The following is a 17,382-nucleotide window of genomic DNA, read 5'->3' on the forward strand; positions in this document are numbered from 1 at the left end:
GGGGGGGAGGGATGAAAAAAGCCATTTAGTGTAAGAGGATTTACAAGGAAAGGTATTACTTCCTCCTGCAGGTGGTTTAGATAAACATAGATATGTTTAATAGCCACATTTACATATTTGGGAACTAATTATTTTGTGAAATCATTAGTTAAACCTGCTCCTGTGTGTGCAGCACTTCAGAGCTGCTGGTGCCCAGACACCTCAGCTGATTTGAATTCCTGTCTGAGCACTTGCCCAAAATGGCTTGAGAACAGGTTTCTTTTCCACTTATTTAAGAGTTGGGACTGTGCAGAATTTCAGTGGCATGGTGCCATTCCTTCCATAAACAAAACACTGGGAAGAAGCTGCTCTTCCTACACCTAGCAATGGATTTCTTACCCCACAGGCTGCCCTTCCCTTTCCACAGTGTGTCTGGAGCTGAGAGCAATTCAAGGTAATTCCTGCTTTCAGCAACTTCAACAGAGTTCTCTGTTTTGTCTTCCTAAGTAACAGAGTTCACCACAGACTCACCTGTAACTTCACAAAATAGTTTAAAGCTTTATTTCTGTTTGCTCTCCAGAATTGCTGCCTGTTTGTTCTTTAGGGGGTAGGGCTGGAAATGTTAGTGTTGCATCAGTGCTGTGGAAGGACTGGGAATTCCACAGCACTGGAATTCATTCCCTTCTTCGTAAATTATTCAGATACATGTTTGTGATTCCCCATGACCCAGATATTCCAAAGGAACATTCCTGTGGGACACTGATGTCCAAGCTGCAGGGATGGCTGATGCCCACTGACTAAAGGAAGGAGGCAGCTCAGGGGCTGCTGCCAAGTGTCCAGGTTGTAGGAATCCTCTGGCAGGGATGGAAATGGCCTAGTTCACTTTGCTGTGATCACAGTTGGCTGTTTGTTTGTTCCTGCCCCACACTAAAGAGGCACAAGCTGTGACTTACTGACAAACCAGATGGGAACACCACTGAGGAGCTGCAGTTTGGACAAGGACTGTGAGGATACTTGGGGAACAAGCAGGTAAACCAGCATTACATGGTTGCACTTGCCCCAAGACCTTGTGTCTGGTTTGGACTGTCCAGGCTGTCGTGTTTGTGCATCCTGGGTGCTCAGTTACACTGCTGAGGTTCTCTGGGGGCTCCTCATCATGGCTGAGGTTTTGAGCTGATTTTTCCCCCAACACGGTGACCTGTGTTCCAGGTAACACTGTATCGCTGGGGGAAAGGAAAAGCATCAAACATTAATAAATATGGCCATCCTAATTCCTTTTTTGTATTTCTCTCTGCTGCCCCTTATGCATCAGAGAAGATCTCTGAAAATCAGAAGGGCTGTTGAGCTGTCAGGGTAAAATTCCTTCCTGCTGTGATGCCTAGAAAACACTGGACGATCAATAAAGGGAAGACATGAATTCTGAAGTGATTAGAAGTGTATTTTGGGTTTTGGGAGGTCGATGGGGGGTGGACTCTGCTGTGTCTGTACCATCTGGTGCCCTGCTCTTGGGTTGGTGCCATCCCTGCACACAGAGCAGCACCTCGAGTCTCCTTTCTGCATCTCTTCAGAAGCACCAGCAGTGATTTCAAACCAAACCAGAGGCTGTTCAGGGTTTAAACAGACTGTCATGCGACACCTTCCTGCCCAGGCAGATCCTCAGAGGAAATTGTTGATTCCCCTGACTCAAAACACTGCAGTAGTTTGAAATCTGATCTCTGTTGTTACTGAGAAATTAAACTAAAATCTGATCAGGCAGCAATAACTGTTCTCTGCGGTTCCTCAAGATGATCAATGGCACCAGAAGCAGTGGTGTAAGTCACCTACACAGCACAGTCATACACAGTTGTCATCAGGCTGTGCAAAATGAGATGGGTTATTCTGTGGTATGTCCTGAAAACCACAATCTGTGGCTCTCCTGGGCCCAGTTCTGGTTTTGCTGTCTTACCCAGCAGGCACAGAAAATAAACATGATGCAGAGCAACTCCTCAAAGGTCAGTCACTTCGTGGTCCAGATAAAATGATGTCTGTAAGACAATACTGTACATAACGCCTTCAAACATTTAATTGTAATTTGCTCTTCAAGGCAGGCAAAAAAAAATTGCTTGTTGGCATTTTCTGATCCAGCTAAGCAGGAGAGATGTTGAGCCACGAGAACAGCCGAGGGGCAGCTGTGCTGGGAAAACGATCCTGGTACTGGTACTTGGTCATTGCTGTCCACTCAAAACCACTTTTCACCCAGCGGGCACAGCTCCAGTGTCCAGGGGCACAGATCAATGTCCAGGGAGCACAAATCCACTGTTCAGGGGCACAGCTTCAGCATCCAGGGGACACAGATCAGTGTCCAGGGGCACAGCTCCAGTGCTGGCTCTGAAAGAAAAGCAGGAACTCTCTGGAAGTGGCGATGACAGGAGCGATGGCTGCGAGCCGCGCTGGCCCCGGGTGAGCAGCAGCAGGTGTCCTTCGGGACAAAAGCGGCGCAGGCGGCGGTGCCGGTGGAGCCGAGGTGATGCAGAGATGATGCCCAGCTGCGTTCCGCCGGGGCTGGGCGGTTTCCCTGCGCTCCCAGCCCTGCCCGTCGGCGCGGTCCCTTCACCGCCCACACGGGATCCCCGGCACCGCCGGGCACCTCATCCACGGGGGAAGCGCACGGCGCTTCCCGCCGCTGCGAGGCGGGGCTGGCTCCCGGGGGCCGGTCCCGGCGGCGGAGCGGGAGGAGCCGCGGGACAAGGCGGGACAAGGCGGGACAAGGCGGGACAAGGCGGGATAAGGCGGGACAAGGCGGGATAAGGCGGAGGGCGCGGGTCGGTCCCGGCTCCGCTGTGTGGGGGGCGCGGCCGCGGCTCGCGCTGCTCTCGCGAGAGCGCCGCGCTGTGGCGGCGGGGCGGGCGGCGGCTCTCGCGAGAGCTGCGGCGCCGGACCCAACATGGCGGAAGGTGAGGGGGGGAGCCCGGGCGAGGGGCCGGGCGGGGCCGGGGCCGCGGGGGCTCTACCGCTCGCGGGGCTGCCCCGTGTGCGGCCCCCGCCGCTCCCCGGGCCGGGGCGGGCTCGCCCTGCCCGCGGCGAGGGGGACGCGCCGCCCCGGAGGCGAGCGGGAGGTGGCGGGGGGCCGCGGGCGGGCACCCCCGGGGCGGGCCGGGCGCGGGCGGCTTCGCTCCTCAGGAGGCGGGGTGTGGATCGCTGTGGGGACGGTGTGGCTCCGGGGTGCTGCAGGCGGGGAGAGCTCTCTGGGGTGTCCTGCCGAGCCCTCCCCGCAGGCGGTGGGTCCGGCGGGTCCGCGGGCGGTGCCGCCCGGGCCGGGGGGCTCATCCCGGGGCTTCCCGGGGGGCTCATCCCGGCCGGCTTTCCCTGGAGCCTCCCGGGGCTGTGCTGCAGCCTCCCGGTCACCTGTGCTCGAGCTCTTTTGTCAGGCTCTGGTGAGACCTGCAGAGCTCCCGGAGTGCTGCTGCTCTGCCTGAAAGGTGCCAGTGACACCGTGCAGATCAGTTCAGTATAACGGGATTTGGAAAAAAACCGCTTGGATTTTTACAGTTCTACTCGTTTCTGCAAGACGAGGTTCCTCTTTTTCTCCTCGGAGGGAACTGAGTCGGCAAACTGTGCTAAAATGCCACGAGTTACAAAGGAAATGAGCTTCCAGTCTCCAAAGCACAGCCTTCAACTCCTGAAGGGCGACTCTGAGACAGTGGTGGAATTTTAGGACCACTTGTGGAAGATGGACTGGGATGTAGCAGATGCTGATCTCTGTCATGTATCAGCTGAGAGGATGCTGCAGTCAGGCTCGTTTAATAAATCCTTAGAGCAACTCCTAACTTCTTGTGTGCTGGAATCCCACAGCTCCACGTTTAGCTGACCAGCCTCTTAGGCTTGCCTTTGAGCCTTAGTGACCAGGTCTGGAGGGCTTTAGATGTCCAAGTTGTGTTCAGGTAGTGAAACTTTGCCCACTGAGACCCTCAAGGACTGAGGCTCTGGCTCAGGGTCCTGCTCTGCAGAAACAAACTGCAGTTGGGGCAAGCCCTGGTGCAGACATCTGTACTTCTCAGAGATTCTTCCCTGACTCAAGGAATTCTCTGATCTTTTGGCTGAAGGAAGCACGTGACCACTCTGTTCCGTAGGGTATCTTGATAGAGAGGCTTGTTTTGTCCCTTCAAACAAGGTAATTAGATGCAGAAACATTTTTCTAGTTAAGAAGTGATGATATTTAGAGAGTCAGCAGGAAAGTGAAGGCTTATTGAGGAGGGGAGCTTTTCAAACTCTGCTTATTTGCTCAAAGCCCAGTGCTTTTTCTTAAGGAAGTGTTGCCTCTGTGTACAAAAGTCCTGAATTAGATTTACTGCAATTACTACCTACAAATGGAACAGTTTATAAAGACAAGGGCTGAGCATTTGTAGTGTCTGTGAGTTCTGTACCACTAATACCAGAGGTTTGCATGCAGATTATCTGCAGGTGTGGGTAAGAACTGTTGGATTAAGGCTTGAATGTAAAGCAGCAGGAAGTTTGCTGTACAACTTTGGGGTGGTGTCAGGGTGAAGATCAAAACTGGGCAAAAATGAGGCAGAACAAGAAAGCAGCAGCTTGTACATTGTGGGGCTGAGGGTCAGAGTGTGGAGCAGTGGAGGAAGGACCTGACTCGAGGGGGTAAGGAAATCATTTATTTTTCTGAAGTATTTCACTTGGTTCCACTTCATAAGTAAACAAACGTTTGCCTTTATTGCTACTGGGAGTGCTTTATGATGGGTGGGATGGGCAGTGTAATGGGTCCTTTTGTCAGGCTCTGGTGAGCTCTGCAGAGCTCCTGGAGTGCTGCTGTTGTGCTGCAAGGGTGTCAGTGACACCATTCAAATTAATTCAGTCTAATGGGACTTGAAAAAGCACTTGGATTTTAACAGTTCTCTTTTCTGCAATACAAGCTTCCACTGGACCCTCTTAATTTTTGGAAGGTGCTATCTGTCTCCCCATTCCCTGTTGCCTCCCTACTTATCTCTTTGCATTCAACTATCCAGTTGCTCTCAAGTGCTTTTGTGCCTTCTCCTGTAAGAAAAATTCATTGGCCTTTCCTGAAGCCCTCTTTGAAGTCTTTGATATGGAACATAAACTGCCAGTTCATGAGATGCTGGTCTATCTGCCAGAAAGCTGTTAACAAACACTGCTTTTATTTTCTTGCCTGGCCCTCTGGGAACTGAGTATTTCAGAGGGGGAGTCACTTTGTCTGTCCCTCTCTGCTGAACCCAGGCATCTCTTCTCTGAGTAATTTGGATTGATGTTTAGCCAGAGACTTAGTGGTGTCTTACTGAGTCTGTCCTTCCAGTGTGTTGAGGCAAAGATCTTCATTAGGGGGGTGTGTGCCTGCAGTAACTGTGCATTTGGCTTGTTCACTCTTTAAGTGAACAATATCCAGGGAAAACTTGAGGCTTTTCTCTTTTCAGTGAGTGTTGATTAACTGGGTGTTGAGAACTGTCGTGAATGTGCACTTGAAATGTGCTCTGAGATCAAATATTGTCCTCAAGTGTGGCCACTACACAAGAGGTGTGCAGCTGTCATGTAGAATAACAGAAACTCTTATTTTACAACTCTTGTGATTATTACAGTAAGCAAATACCTCTCAATCCTTCTCACTGAGGTTGCAGGAGGGATGTGCTGTCAGTCTGAAAACAAGATTTCTCACAGCTTTGGTTCCTTGAGGTGCTTTCACTGCCAGTAGGGATTGTCTGGGATTGCCCTGGGAGCAGCAGGAACAAGCCTGATGGTCAGTGATGCACAAAGCTTCAGTTGCTGCTTTTTAGGGTTTCAAGGTAGTTCTGCCTTGTGCCCTATTGAACTCAGGCTAATTTGGAGCCAGGGAGCTGACCTTGGTGGAGTGGCAATATTTGAGATGTTACCTCTGGTACTGGCTCTTTATTCCCACCATCCCACTCCCGGGGAGGACTGGGAGGTGCAGTGTTTCTCTGAGGTGCTGTGTGCTGTGAGGTTCGGTGGGCAGCTGAATTTGAATGGCATTTGAATTTGTTTAGCACCTAAAACTCTTGCTGTGTGGACAGTGGTGGTGTTCATACTCTAATTTTTGGTGCAGTTCTCAGTGTCTTTCCCTCTGGGTTGCTGTCAGACTCCAGCTTTCCCTGCTCTAACAGTAGCACTTGCTCTGTGCCCCCTGACACCTTCCTTAGGAATCAGTCAGGAAGCCATTGCTCAATAGATGTGCCCTTCTAATTCTGAGAACACCAACACTACATTTATCTTCAGATAGAAAGACTGACCACAGCAGGATTTCAAACCCTCTTTGAGGGTTGGTGTGGCACAATTCTGAAATCACAGCATATTTCAGTAGAAAAAGGAAGCTATCCCAAAGGAGATGATATCTATGAAATTTTAAAGGATGAAGCTGAGTAAAAAGCTGTTGAAGGAAGTACCTTCATAGAATACAAGTACAAACAGAGAATAAAATATATTGCTTTCTGTTTGTCCATTGCAGTAGTTAAGTTTAAAGACTTAGGAGGGAGCATTTGCTGCAGAGTTGGTAGAGGAAAGGCTGAATGAGGTGTTCTGTCTGCAAGGCCAAGGTCAGCTGTGCTGTTGAACTTTTCTACAGAAGCAAGAAGAAAGCACTGATCAACAGAGCTCAGTTTCTCGTTGTTTGTATTAGTGACATTTAGTAAATATTTGAGGGAAGGTCATTGAATGATGAATTCCTGGCTGGTAGGGAGTAATCTTGTAGGAACTTTCCCACTTACAATCATTGGTTAGATTTGTAAGGTGTTTCTTAGCTGACAGTAGCTAAGACAGATATGGTACTTCAGCAACTGTTCTAATGCTCACTTGTGTTTTAAGTCTCAGCTCTGAAGTCAAATGACATCTTAACTGGCCTGAAAAAATGGGTAAGAACCAAAGAGTTAGTCCTCTACCCCATCATAATTCCCACAGTCATGGACTCCCATGGCTTTAGAAAACTTACAGCATTCCTGACAAAACAGAGTTCAGAACTTTCCTTGTAAGTGGCTTCTATCACTGTATTATGTTTTTTGATGTGTTTATGGAAATGATTTGAAATAGAAGGTTTAATATTGGGGGTGAGATGCTCAAACACAGTGGAAGAGGAGAGACCCTTCCTGGAGTGCTGTGTGATTAACTGGATGTGCAATCTGAGGGCGAGCTGCCCTCAGCCACCAAAGGTGTGCATGTCTCAACCTTACCTGGAGTGACACTGTGCCTTGCAGAGGAGGTGGCCAAGCTGGAAAAGCACCTGCTGCTCCTCCGCCAGGAGTATGTGAAGCTGCAGAAGAAGCTGGTGGACACAGAGAGGAGGTGCAGCCTCCTGGCTGTGGAGGCCAACCAGGACAATGCCAGCGACACCTTCATCAGTCGGCTTCTCACCATCGTGGCTGAGCTCTACCAGCAGGAGCAGTACAGGTGAGGGATCCCTCTCTGGCACCTTTGATCTTCATGGCTGCACTGGGTCCTGGTCCTAGGGGAAGTGCTTTGCTGCATGGTGGGAAAGAGTTGCAGGTGGAAGATCGGGTGGCACACTGAATCCAGGTGTTGAATCAAGAGCTCTAAGCAGAAGTTTGTCTCTAAGACTGACACTTAAGACAAATTCAGAGAAAACTGACCATGATCACTATCAACAGCCAAGCTCCCTCTGAACAGAAGTAATTTTGAACTGGTCTAGTGGATGGAATAATTACACAACATATCTGGAAAACCTTACTTTCTTGAAAGGCTCTGTCCTTGAAGCCAGTTCTGTGCTCCTCTTGTGTGTAAAGAAGCCTGATTAAATTGGCTTGTCTGGCTGTATTAGTGATGTATATGATGCAGTGATACAAGTCATACTGTATTTTTAAATCTCAACACATAATTAGGTTTAATGGTTTCTTTTCCATAGGCACATTAAGGATCACCTTCAATACTCCAGATCCCTGAACTGATTTAATTCTGAAACTACAGTGATATTTATCAATTTCTTTGCTGTTACTGAAAGCAATGCCAAGGTAGCAAAGGAGTTTAGTCATGTAAAGGGAGAACCTATTTTGATTCAACTTCCTTGCCTGGCCATCTCTTCATGAGCCTCCCTGAGAGAAGGGTCTGTGCCTGCAAGAACTCACTGTAGCCTGCTGGGTGAAAGATTTGTTAGGTAGGATATGTCAGAAGAGTTGGATCACTTTATTTCTGTTCAGCTTTAAAGGCACAGAAATGTTGTCTGAAAGGACCTACAGATGTAAAATGAGAAAGGTGGTGAGTCCCAGTGCAGGTTTTGTTAAGTAACATCTCTGTTTTGTCCTGTAGTTTATAGCTTTGAGTTACAAAATGGTCTGGAAAGCACCTACACAGCCAGAGCATTTGCAAGCCGTGGGACTTTAAAATAAGCAGGGCAGGTATTTTCTAACTACAGAGAATAACCTGGTGTAAAGGGGTCAGGATGAAGCTGGTGTTCTTGACAGCTGGTCTCCTGGGAGCTGAGGATTCTGCCTTGCACTCAGATTGCTGTCAAACAGCATTGTGCTCTTGCTGGTCTTGCCTGAAACCACTGGTGCTTAGCTGACAGTATTAGTATGGACACTGTGACATAAATATTTAACCTCAAGATTGTTGGCTTTTCCTAACTTCTGCAATAATCCTCTTGCTGTTCATTCTGAAATGGTTAAAAAAAAAACCCAACCCTAACCAAGCACTTGAAATACTAATGACTGATTGCATTTCTCCCTAGAAAAATAAGAATTGTCATCTGACATGTTCTACTTAAAAAAATGAATGTGTTTTAAGTCTCCAACAACTTGAACCTAAATGGGGATACTAGGACAGGTGGAGATGCTGAATCCATATGTATCCAAGCACAGGGGGAGTCTGCATTATACATGTTGATGCTCTTTTCTCAGTGATCTGAAGATAAAGGTTGGGGACAAGCACATCAGAGCTCACAAATTTGTCTTGGCGGCGCGCAGTGACACGTGGAGCCTCGCCAACCTCGCCTCCACCGAGGAGCTGGATCTGTCAGGTCAGTCCCTGCTGAGTGTTGTGATGCTTTGATTGCCTTTAGGGTGACTGCTGAAAGGGCCTGTTGGGAAAAGGTTACCTGTGTGCCTTCCAGACCAGTGCTGTCCACTGAAAGTGGTGCTTGATCTGTTGGTTACGGATTTCAGAGTCTCTGAAACGTGGTGGTGAGCTTGTGACCTGGGTGTTAGTGCTGGTTAAATCAATAACCTGCCTTCTCTCTCTTTAACAAACAGGGGCTGAGATTGGTGGCCTGTTTGTCTTTTCTAGAGTCAACTAAACATAATGAAAAACAAATCTATTTGGAGGAACTTGACTTCTTCCTTTCTAAGGACAGGGCTTTTTGAGGTAGTGTGCATCATTTCTCTGAAGTGTGTCATGGAAATACCTTGCTGCTTGTTAACACGGTGTGTGTGGGAAGTGAATCCAAATACTGGTGTTATTAAAGGTGTTTGCTTTGGCACTTTGATACCTTTGCAAAACAGGTGAGGAAGAGAAGGTTTCTGAAAGACTGTCTTCTACATGAGTGTTTTGTTCTGCTGTTTCTTGCATGTACTTACACTGGGCAGTGTTTCTACAGATTGAACCTCTTGACAGGCTTTTCTGCCCTTAACAGTGTGGAAGAACCTTATACAATTAATTTATGAGCATTAAAACCAGGTATGAAGTTAAGCAGGCTGCTGACTGGCATGTTGAATATTAAGCACTGGCTTCACTTTCTGCACTTAATCTTACTGTGAATCCCAAGTGCAGACAAACTGGAAAAGGAGCAAGTCACAGCAAGCTGGTTTTATGAGACAGCATGGGCTTCCTTGCAATGTGATTTATGGGTCTTTCTGCAGCCACAAGAAAACAGATGCCAGGGAATTCTTAATTTGAGTGCTATGCTAACAAAAATTATTACTAAAAAGCTCTTATGTTAATTGTAGTCTTGTTACCAGTGGCAGTGCACAGCATTTCTAGCTCCACAGCTAAGCTGAAAATCTCAACTGTAACTGCAGTCTTAAATGTTTAACAGTGCAAACACTTCCTGTTACAAAATGATGCTTGAAAGAAGTACTAGTAAATGATACTTTCCACTGTAAAATTGAATTTTTTATAAAATTTGAGAAGTGGCACAAGGATTATGAAGTAGCTGGAACGAGCAACAAGCTGCTCCCTGGATATTGTTGTGTTTTCTTAAGGGGTTCTCTTAAGAACTTGCAAGCTGAGATTGCCTGAATCTTATCTCCAAAATACAGACAGCAGTTGAGTGTCTTTAGAGTTCATGTGATCTGTAGAGTTTTCTAATCTTTAAAGGGTAGGAAGAGATGAACACATGTTCTCTTGTTGAGAGGGAGAAGATGCACTTCTTACCTCTGCCAAGGCACAGCTGATTGTACATCTCAAGTAGGTTTTCTGATTGCTTCAAGTCTGGCAAAAAATACTTGCCTTACTCAAGCCTCCTGATTCCTGGGAGGCTGTTCATGCCAAGGACTGCTGATGCTCTGCAGATCTAAAGATGTTTTAGGATGGGTATTTCAGTCTCTTAAAGGTTTTCAACTTTAAATTTTTTTCATTTTAAAAACAAAACAGTTTAAAGGAGTAAGGCTAGTTTTCTAAATGACTGGTATTTTTGTGGTAATTTGTCTTACTGCAGTTATTCTCATCTGCATCCTTGTAAGAAGGGTTGTGACTATACTTGTGAGTGGGTGACAAAGACCATTGGGCTTGTGTAGTGTCCTGTGGTACAGGTTTGAGTTTTCTCACTATGTAAAACATCAGTTTGTGGTCAGTCTTGTAAACACCTGAAATCTGAGCAGGTCCTTGGACTGGCACTTTTGCACCTTTCCTGGAAATGGTTCCCAGCAGTTTGAAGTGCTTTGGAGTCATTTCCAAGGTGTAGCAAGGTGCAAGTGCCTTTGGAATGCAGCAGTTCAGAACATGTGGCTGTAATATAGAGAGAGGATTCTTAAATCAAAAAGGGACTTTGTGCTTGTCAAATGTAGATTTGTATTTGGCCATATGTGAGGGTCCAAGGACTTTATAGGGGCATCACTGGCCCCTAAATATGCAACATTTGTGTAGCAGGTAGGAGATGCTATAGGGCTCCCTGCATTCTGCACAGTGTTCCAGTGGAAAGAGGTTTTCCAGCTTGGTGCCAACGTTGTCATTAGTTTCAACTTTTGCCCAGTTTTGCCTCTGTTTTGCCATCTTGGTTGAACTAAAGAGGTACAGTTTCAACCAGGCTTTTTTTATGGTAGCTGTGACTTTCAGCAGTCAAAGGAACAGCAACTACTTGAGCTGGAGATTGTTTTTAGGGATTTCATTAATGCTCTTGCTCCCTGCAGCAGATGCTGACCCAGAGGTAACCATGGCAATGCTGAGGTGGATCTACACAGATGAACTGGAGCTCAGAGAAGATGATATCTTCTTGACAGAGCTCATGAAGCTGGCTAATAAATTCCAACTCCAGCTGCTTAGGGAAAGGTGAGTCTTAGTAAATACAGTGAATCTGCTTGAACTCTTCAACTTTGTTTGAATAGAAATAACTGCTGGCAATTAGCTAAAATTATGCTTTTTCAAACTCTTGAGGTTTTAATAATGCAGCCTGACATTCAGTTTATGGGAAATGGGAAATGAAGCCTTGCTCTACAGTTAAACTGTAGCAGTTCTTCTCACAGCTGATATATTTACTTTCCAGTTCCTCTCCCAGTCAAACTAACAACCCTAATTTGATGTTAAGAAGAGACAGAGATCAGTACAATAGCACCAGGCTCTGGAGAGTTGCAGGAAAGGAATTGTTAGAGAATGCTGGGAAGAGTCAGTGTGAGGTGGCTTGCAGTGTTAAAATAGCATAGGTGACATTTCAGTTGGAATAACTGCTCTTCTGTGCATCTTGGTGGTAACTTTTCTTCAGAAATAAAGTTAATGTAACAGTGCAATGCTTTCCCATTCTGAGATTGCAATTACCATTCTAGTAGAGGCTGGATTGTCATCTTGATGGAGTGCTCTAAAAAACCATTTAGTGAGAAGCCTGAATGTACAAGTTGAAACCTCTTCAAGTTTTGTACAACTTCAAAGCCTTGGGTTTAGTCAGAGTATCCTTTGATAGAATAATCTTTTGCCCAAGGGGTGTCTGTAGCAGTGCATGACATCCATAATCTATGATTTGTGTGCCTCCAACATGAAGCAGACTAAACTGCTGTCAAGTGTGCTGACCAAAGATGTTGATATCTGTAAGGCCAGTGCTAAAACTGCCTTCAAGCTTTGTACCAGCCTAAAAGCTGTCCTCATGTTGTACTGTGAACTTAGCAGGTGTCTGCTCATGGTAGTCTGGTGACAGATCCATGTCTAGGATGCCACTGGGAATTATTAGATGTCTTGGTAGGTATGGAATCATAAAATAAGGGAATTGTTTCGTCTGGAGCAGAGCTCTGAGATCAAATCTGACCATTAATCCAGCCCTGCCAAGGGCACCACTAACCCATGTCCCCAAGGGCCACATCCACAGGTCTGTTAAACCCCTCCAGGGATGTGACTCCACCACTGCCCTGGGCAGCTGTGCCAGTGCCTGACCACCCTTTCCATGAAGACATTTTCCCCAATATCCCATCTGAACAACCCCTACCTGTGATCACTGTAGGACTGTGAAGATACACATCTCCCCTCCTTCACAGTGAAGGAACTGCAGTTTGTGCCCTTGGGAGAACTGGGATGTGTCCCCACTTGCAGATTCCTGCAGTGTGGTGTTACCCTGGCCCGTGGCTGGATGGATTCCAATGGAAGTCTGCTCTTAGGGAAGCTGCTCTCAGGGCTTCTGACTGAAGCATGTTTATGCTGCTCAACCTTATGGTAAAGCAAGTCCAAGCCATCTTCTGCTGGCATCTAGGAAAAGGAGTATTGGAACATTGTTAGAACATGGGACAGGGATTGCAGCAAAGCTGTTGGATTACTGACCACTGGCTTTCCTGTTTTGACAGATGTGAAAAAGGAGTCATGTCACTAGTTAATGTCAGGAACTGCATCCGTTTCTACCAGACTGCTGAGGAGCTGAGTGCCAGCACCCTCCTGAACTACTGTGCAGAGATCATTGCCAGTCACTGGGTGAGTCCTGGCAGGAGGAAACAAGAGCAAAAATGCTTGCACAGTATGGGAACTTAATCAGGAGAATTTTGCTTAACTTACTGCAGTGTCTAACCTCAGCAGTATCTCTTGGTTACAAGCATTCCAGTTGGGATGGGGATTTCGTGGATTCCTGATAACTTGCAGTGACTAAAGTGACCTGTTATACTGACAACAGTGCTGATGAAAAGCTGAGCCCTGGTGTGAGTTCTGGGGCTGCTTCTGAGGCAGGGTGACTTCTCCCTTCCCAACTGTCCTGATTATCTTTACAACGTGTACTTTTGCCACTGTGTTGTTTGGGGTTCTTTACAATTATATGTTTGAAGCAAAGAACATTAAGTGGCTCCTTGGAGAGATTTTAATTGTCTTTAGAAGTTGAATCTGTTGTCTGTGTGGTGTGAATGTCTTGGAGGGGAGTAGCTCATAACCTGAAGAGTTGTTCTGTTCCTTGGAACTATTTCACTGTACAAAGTGTCTCAGTTTCCTGAGCCAAAGAAAAGGGACTGTTCTAATAAGCAGGAGGGTTGTTTATCAAATCTGGACTCCAAACTGTTTAGAAGTTCATCCATAGTTGGTCTCTGTCTACACAGGTCACAAATCCCAGACCTGTTTTTACTTCTATAAATAATTCATGGAAGCCAGGGAAGTTTATCTTCAGTAATGGAGGGAGAGGCAAATGGTCTTGCAACCGACTTGGAAGTTTCACTTGCTCTGATCTCTTTTATTTTGAAGAAAGTTTGATTAACTAAGTAGTGGATTGACCTTTTCAATAAGGCTTGTCAACAGTAGACTTGTGTGTGGGGATTTAGATTATTCTAAACCTAAAATGCATCATCCAGATGTGGATGTTTCTTTCTTTGACTGATACTAAGGCACAAGCTTTGATATGTTAATGCATAAAAAAAGATTATTGTATCTGAACCTGTGGGTCAGCACTTTTAACTGTTGACTGCTTCTGGTTCCTAACTTTTCATGCTTAATTCTACCTGAAAATGAGGTTGTTTCTGTTTAGTCAAATGAGCACTAACTCATTTAGGTCTTTATACCCCTAAGTTTCTGTTTACTTTTATTGATAATTTTACAAAGTTCTGAGGAGTTGTCAGTTTTCAAGTTGTAGGCCTTTTTTTGTCAGAATTAAGAATAAGACCAGATAGAGGGTTGTTTTTAAGCTTAGATGTTAATCTGCCATGATGTCTGCTGCAATGCTGGTTTTCCATGTCTGTAGACAGAAAGGAAGAAAAATTGCACTAAGTGATCTCGAAACTAAAATGTAAGATTTAAAACTTCCTGATTAAATCTTAAAAGGTTATCTTGGATTGTTCCTGCCAAAATGTTACCAAAATGGGACTTTTCACTGAGCTTGTTTTGTGAACTTCAGAATTCCATTGTGCAATGCCTTGTCTATAAATAAAACAGGGGTGTTGCTTACCCTTCTCTTTAATTGCTCCCAGGATGACCTGCGTAAGGAAGATTTCAGCAGCATGAGTGCCCAGTTACTGTACAAAATGTTCAAGTCCAAGACAGAATATCCTCTGCATAAGGCTATTAAAGTGGAGAGAGAAGATGTGGTCTTTTTGTATCTAATAGAGATGGATTCACAGGTGAGACTGAGTTGATCTATCTCCTAGAATTTGGTGTTTCAGGTAGCTGGCTTTGAACTCCCAGTCTGAACCTTGTTACTGATTTTTCTCACTAATTCTTAACTTGCATGTTTAATATTCTTAACTTGCATGTTTAATATTACCACAGCTACTCTGTGTACGTCATGGAGGTCTAGCAACAGAGGCTCCATGAAGACATAATTCAGAAGTGATTCATAACATTTCTGAAACACCCTGCATACAGCAGACTGTGTGTAATAAAATCCCTTATCTGATATTACCATGTACATTTAAAACTGAATGGTATAATAGTCAACTTTGCTGCTTTATGGCAGTTCAGTAAGAATCATTTCTTTGAACAGATGCTTTCCCTCTTCTGTTGAAAGTTTGAAGTAACAGGTGTTTGTTCTGTTTGGGTGAAAACTCTAAGTAACTAGCGAATAAGATGTCCCCCAACAAGGGAGAATGTAGAATTCAAGTATTAATTATCAAGAATTATTCAATTAGTACTTTAAGTTGCCTCAAGTCTTAATTGGAAGCTGGGACTTTGCTGGTATGTAACACCCCTAGGTGCTAATCCAGGTGGGATTTGAGGTATCTTAAAGGAATAACTGAATGATTGTTCCTACATTGAATATGCCTATCTGGTGACATGTTTGAGTGAACTAGTCTTGCTTTCTGTGAGTTGGACAAGGCTTGCAAACACAGCTCCTGATTTGTCATGGAACAGCCCTCTGGGCAGCTTTGCCTGTGGTGCAGTGACTGTCCCTGTGCAGGGTGCCCTCACCAAAACACACCACCAGGATTCTGCACTGGAGCTGGAGGGCTGACTGCTGATCATGGACTGGGCTGTTAAAACACTCACTTGGGCTGGTGAGCCTGTCTCTAGTGTCAGTGCACTGTGTTTGTGTTGCAGCTTCCTGGGAAGCTCAATGAATTGGATCACAATGGAGACCTTGCTCTGGATCTGGCCCTGGCCCAAAGGCTGGAGGGCATTGCCACTACCCTGGTCAACCACAAGGCTGACGTGGACAGGGCAGACACGAGAGGCTGGAGTCTGCTGCACAAAGCCATCCAGAGGGGTAAGGACATGGGGATATGAAGCTTTATTAACTTTCAGTTGTTCCCAGCGAGATTCCTAAGTCTGTTCCTGTGTCACATTGTAGTTGTCACTTCAGTTAGAAGATTGTAGTGAAGGATGGACTTTGTCCTGTTTCTTTTTTTTTTTTTAAACTTAAAAGCAAACAGACTCTTCTTTGGATCTGAGACCAGGCTGCTGGCTGGGGAAACTTGTGCTACTTGCCATCCAGGTGCAATCCAGTAGAACATTGCCTGCTAAAGGAAGAAATGTAGGGAGACACTGGGAATATTCTAATTTGACAATACCATGTCTGTGTGACAAATAGCTGGATTGAGTGTGACAGCATGAGAGTCATAAAGATGAGATCTTTTTCTAGACTTGGACTGTATGCTTCTTTGTGCTGGTTAACAGCAAGGGTCTGTGCTACTGCACAGCAGTCCTAGGGGAGGAAAATGTGACTGAAAGAAGATGAGCAAGTGGAGGTGCCTCTGTCCAGTCTGAATATTTTCAAAGCTCTGCTGAATAGCAGTGTAGTTACCACTGGAGTCTGAGTACAACTACAGGGTTATGTTGAGCTGATCTCCACCTCAGAGTGGGAAATGCATCTGATGAGAACTGGAGCACAGCAGGACCTGGTTGCCATGGCCACAGCACTCTGAAGGCTTTGGATCAGCAGCATCTTGGCCTGTGGTCAAAGTGTGGGAAAAATCTGCAGTGAACACCTCGTGCTGCTGGTTTCCTGCAATGTCTTTGGCAGCTCTGCTCCAGAAAGCCAAGCATGAGTTTATTTTTAACAGCAAACTCTCTGGGACTCCTAGAAGTTATTTTGGGCTCAAAACACTTAAACTCAGCTCCCAACTTCTTCTTTTAATCTCCTACATATCTAAACAGGGTAAAGCTGGTGGCTGATCCTGTGAATGAAACTTGAGCAGGAGTAGGAGACCCTCTAGGCATAGGTCAGTGTGGTGGTGGCTGCAGGCCTGTAGAGCACTGGCATTTGTCCTCTGGTTGTGCTGTCTGCTTTCAGTCTGAGCTAGGGCTCTGAGAATGAATGCTTGCTTCTCAGTAACCACAGCTTCAGTGAATCAATCACTGTTAACTATCACATGTTCTGGAAATGGAGCTAAAGCAAATTGTCTGAACTTGCCACGTGATTCTTATCACTTCTGATGGCTGGAGAGTGGGGGAATGTCAGACATGGGAATCAGAAAATGGGATTTGGGGTTTCATTGGCAGAGATAATACAGCAATATAGATTGGAACCCTGTTCTTTGTTCTCCAGTCGTGCATTCAGGCCAAACAAGGTGTGACTGTGTCTGTTCAAGGTACTCTTTGGAGTGAGGGTGGTTAATATGAAATATGACCCTGAGGCCATTGTTTGCACCCTGGTGGTTCAAGTCCAAGCTTCCATGTGTCTCAGTGGGCCTGAGCTCTGACTCCTGAGAAGCTCTCAAGAGGGGGTTCTTGGGAATGCTGTGCGTGGTGGGTTTGAACTGCTAAAGGCCTTATCCTAGATATAATGGAGCTAAGCCTTCCAGAGCAAAGGCTGTGTTACTGCTTGTTTGTGTAGCAGGACTGAACAGGTGACTGACTTCAACTACACACTTTTGACTGATGCCCTGGAATGGTACCTTTTGTTGA

At 45.9% G+C, this 17,382-nt stretch overlaps 1 protein-coding gene across 3 annotated transcripts in view; it reads left to right on the forward strand.

The window, feature by feature from the left end:
* The first annotated feature begins 2,794 nt into the window (after positions 1-2,794).
* The window catches only part of ANKFY1 (ankyrin repeat and FYVE domain containing 1), a 32,369-nt gene continuing 17,781 nt past the window's right edge, over positions 2,795-17,382 (forward strand). Inside the window, exons 1-7 of one of the 3 annotated variants that reach the window (XM_051809280.1) lie at positions 2,795-2,912; positions 7,185-7,377; positions 8,841-8,959; positions 11,286-11,424; positions 12,918-13,041; positions 14,511-14,660; positions 15,577-15,742. In XM_051809280.1, the coding sequence (XP_051665240.1) occupies positions 2,903-2,912; positions 7,185-7,377; positions 8,841-8,959; positions 11,286-11,424; positions 12,918-13,041; positions 14,511-14,660; positions 15,577-15,742 (901 nt within the window). In that variant the 5' untranslated portion in view covers positions 2,795-2,902. Of the gene's footprint in view, positions 2,913-7,184; positions 7,378-8,840; positions 8,960-9,213; positions 9,304-11,285; positions 11,425-12,917; positions 13,042-14,510; positions 14,661-15,576; positions 15,743-17,382 lie in introns of those variants that run through there. The other 2 variants (XM_051809281.1, XM_051809282.1) reach the window with 2 other exon arrangements.

Source organism: Manacus candei, unplaced genomic scaffold (genome assembly GCF_025592945.1).
Source record: "Manacus candei isolate 608988 ecotype Guabito, Panama unplaced genomic scaffold, ASM2559294v1 h1tg000076l, whole genome shotgun sequence".
Taxonomy (NCBI): Eukaryota; Metazoa; Chordata; class Aves; order Passeriformes; family Pipridae; genus Manacus; species Manacus candei.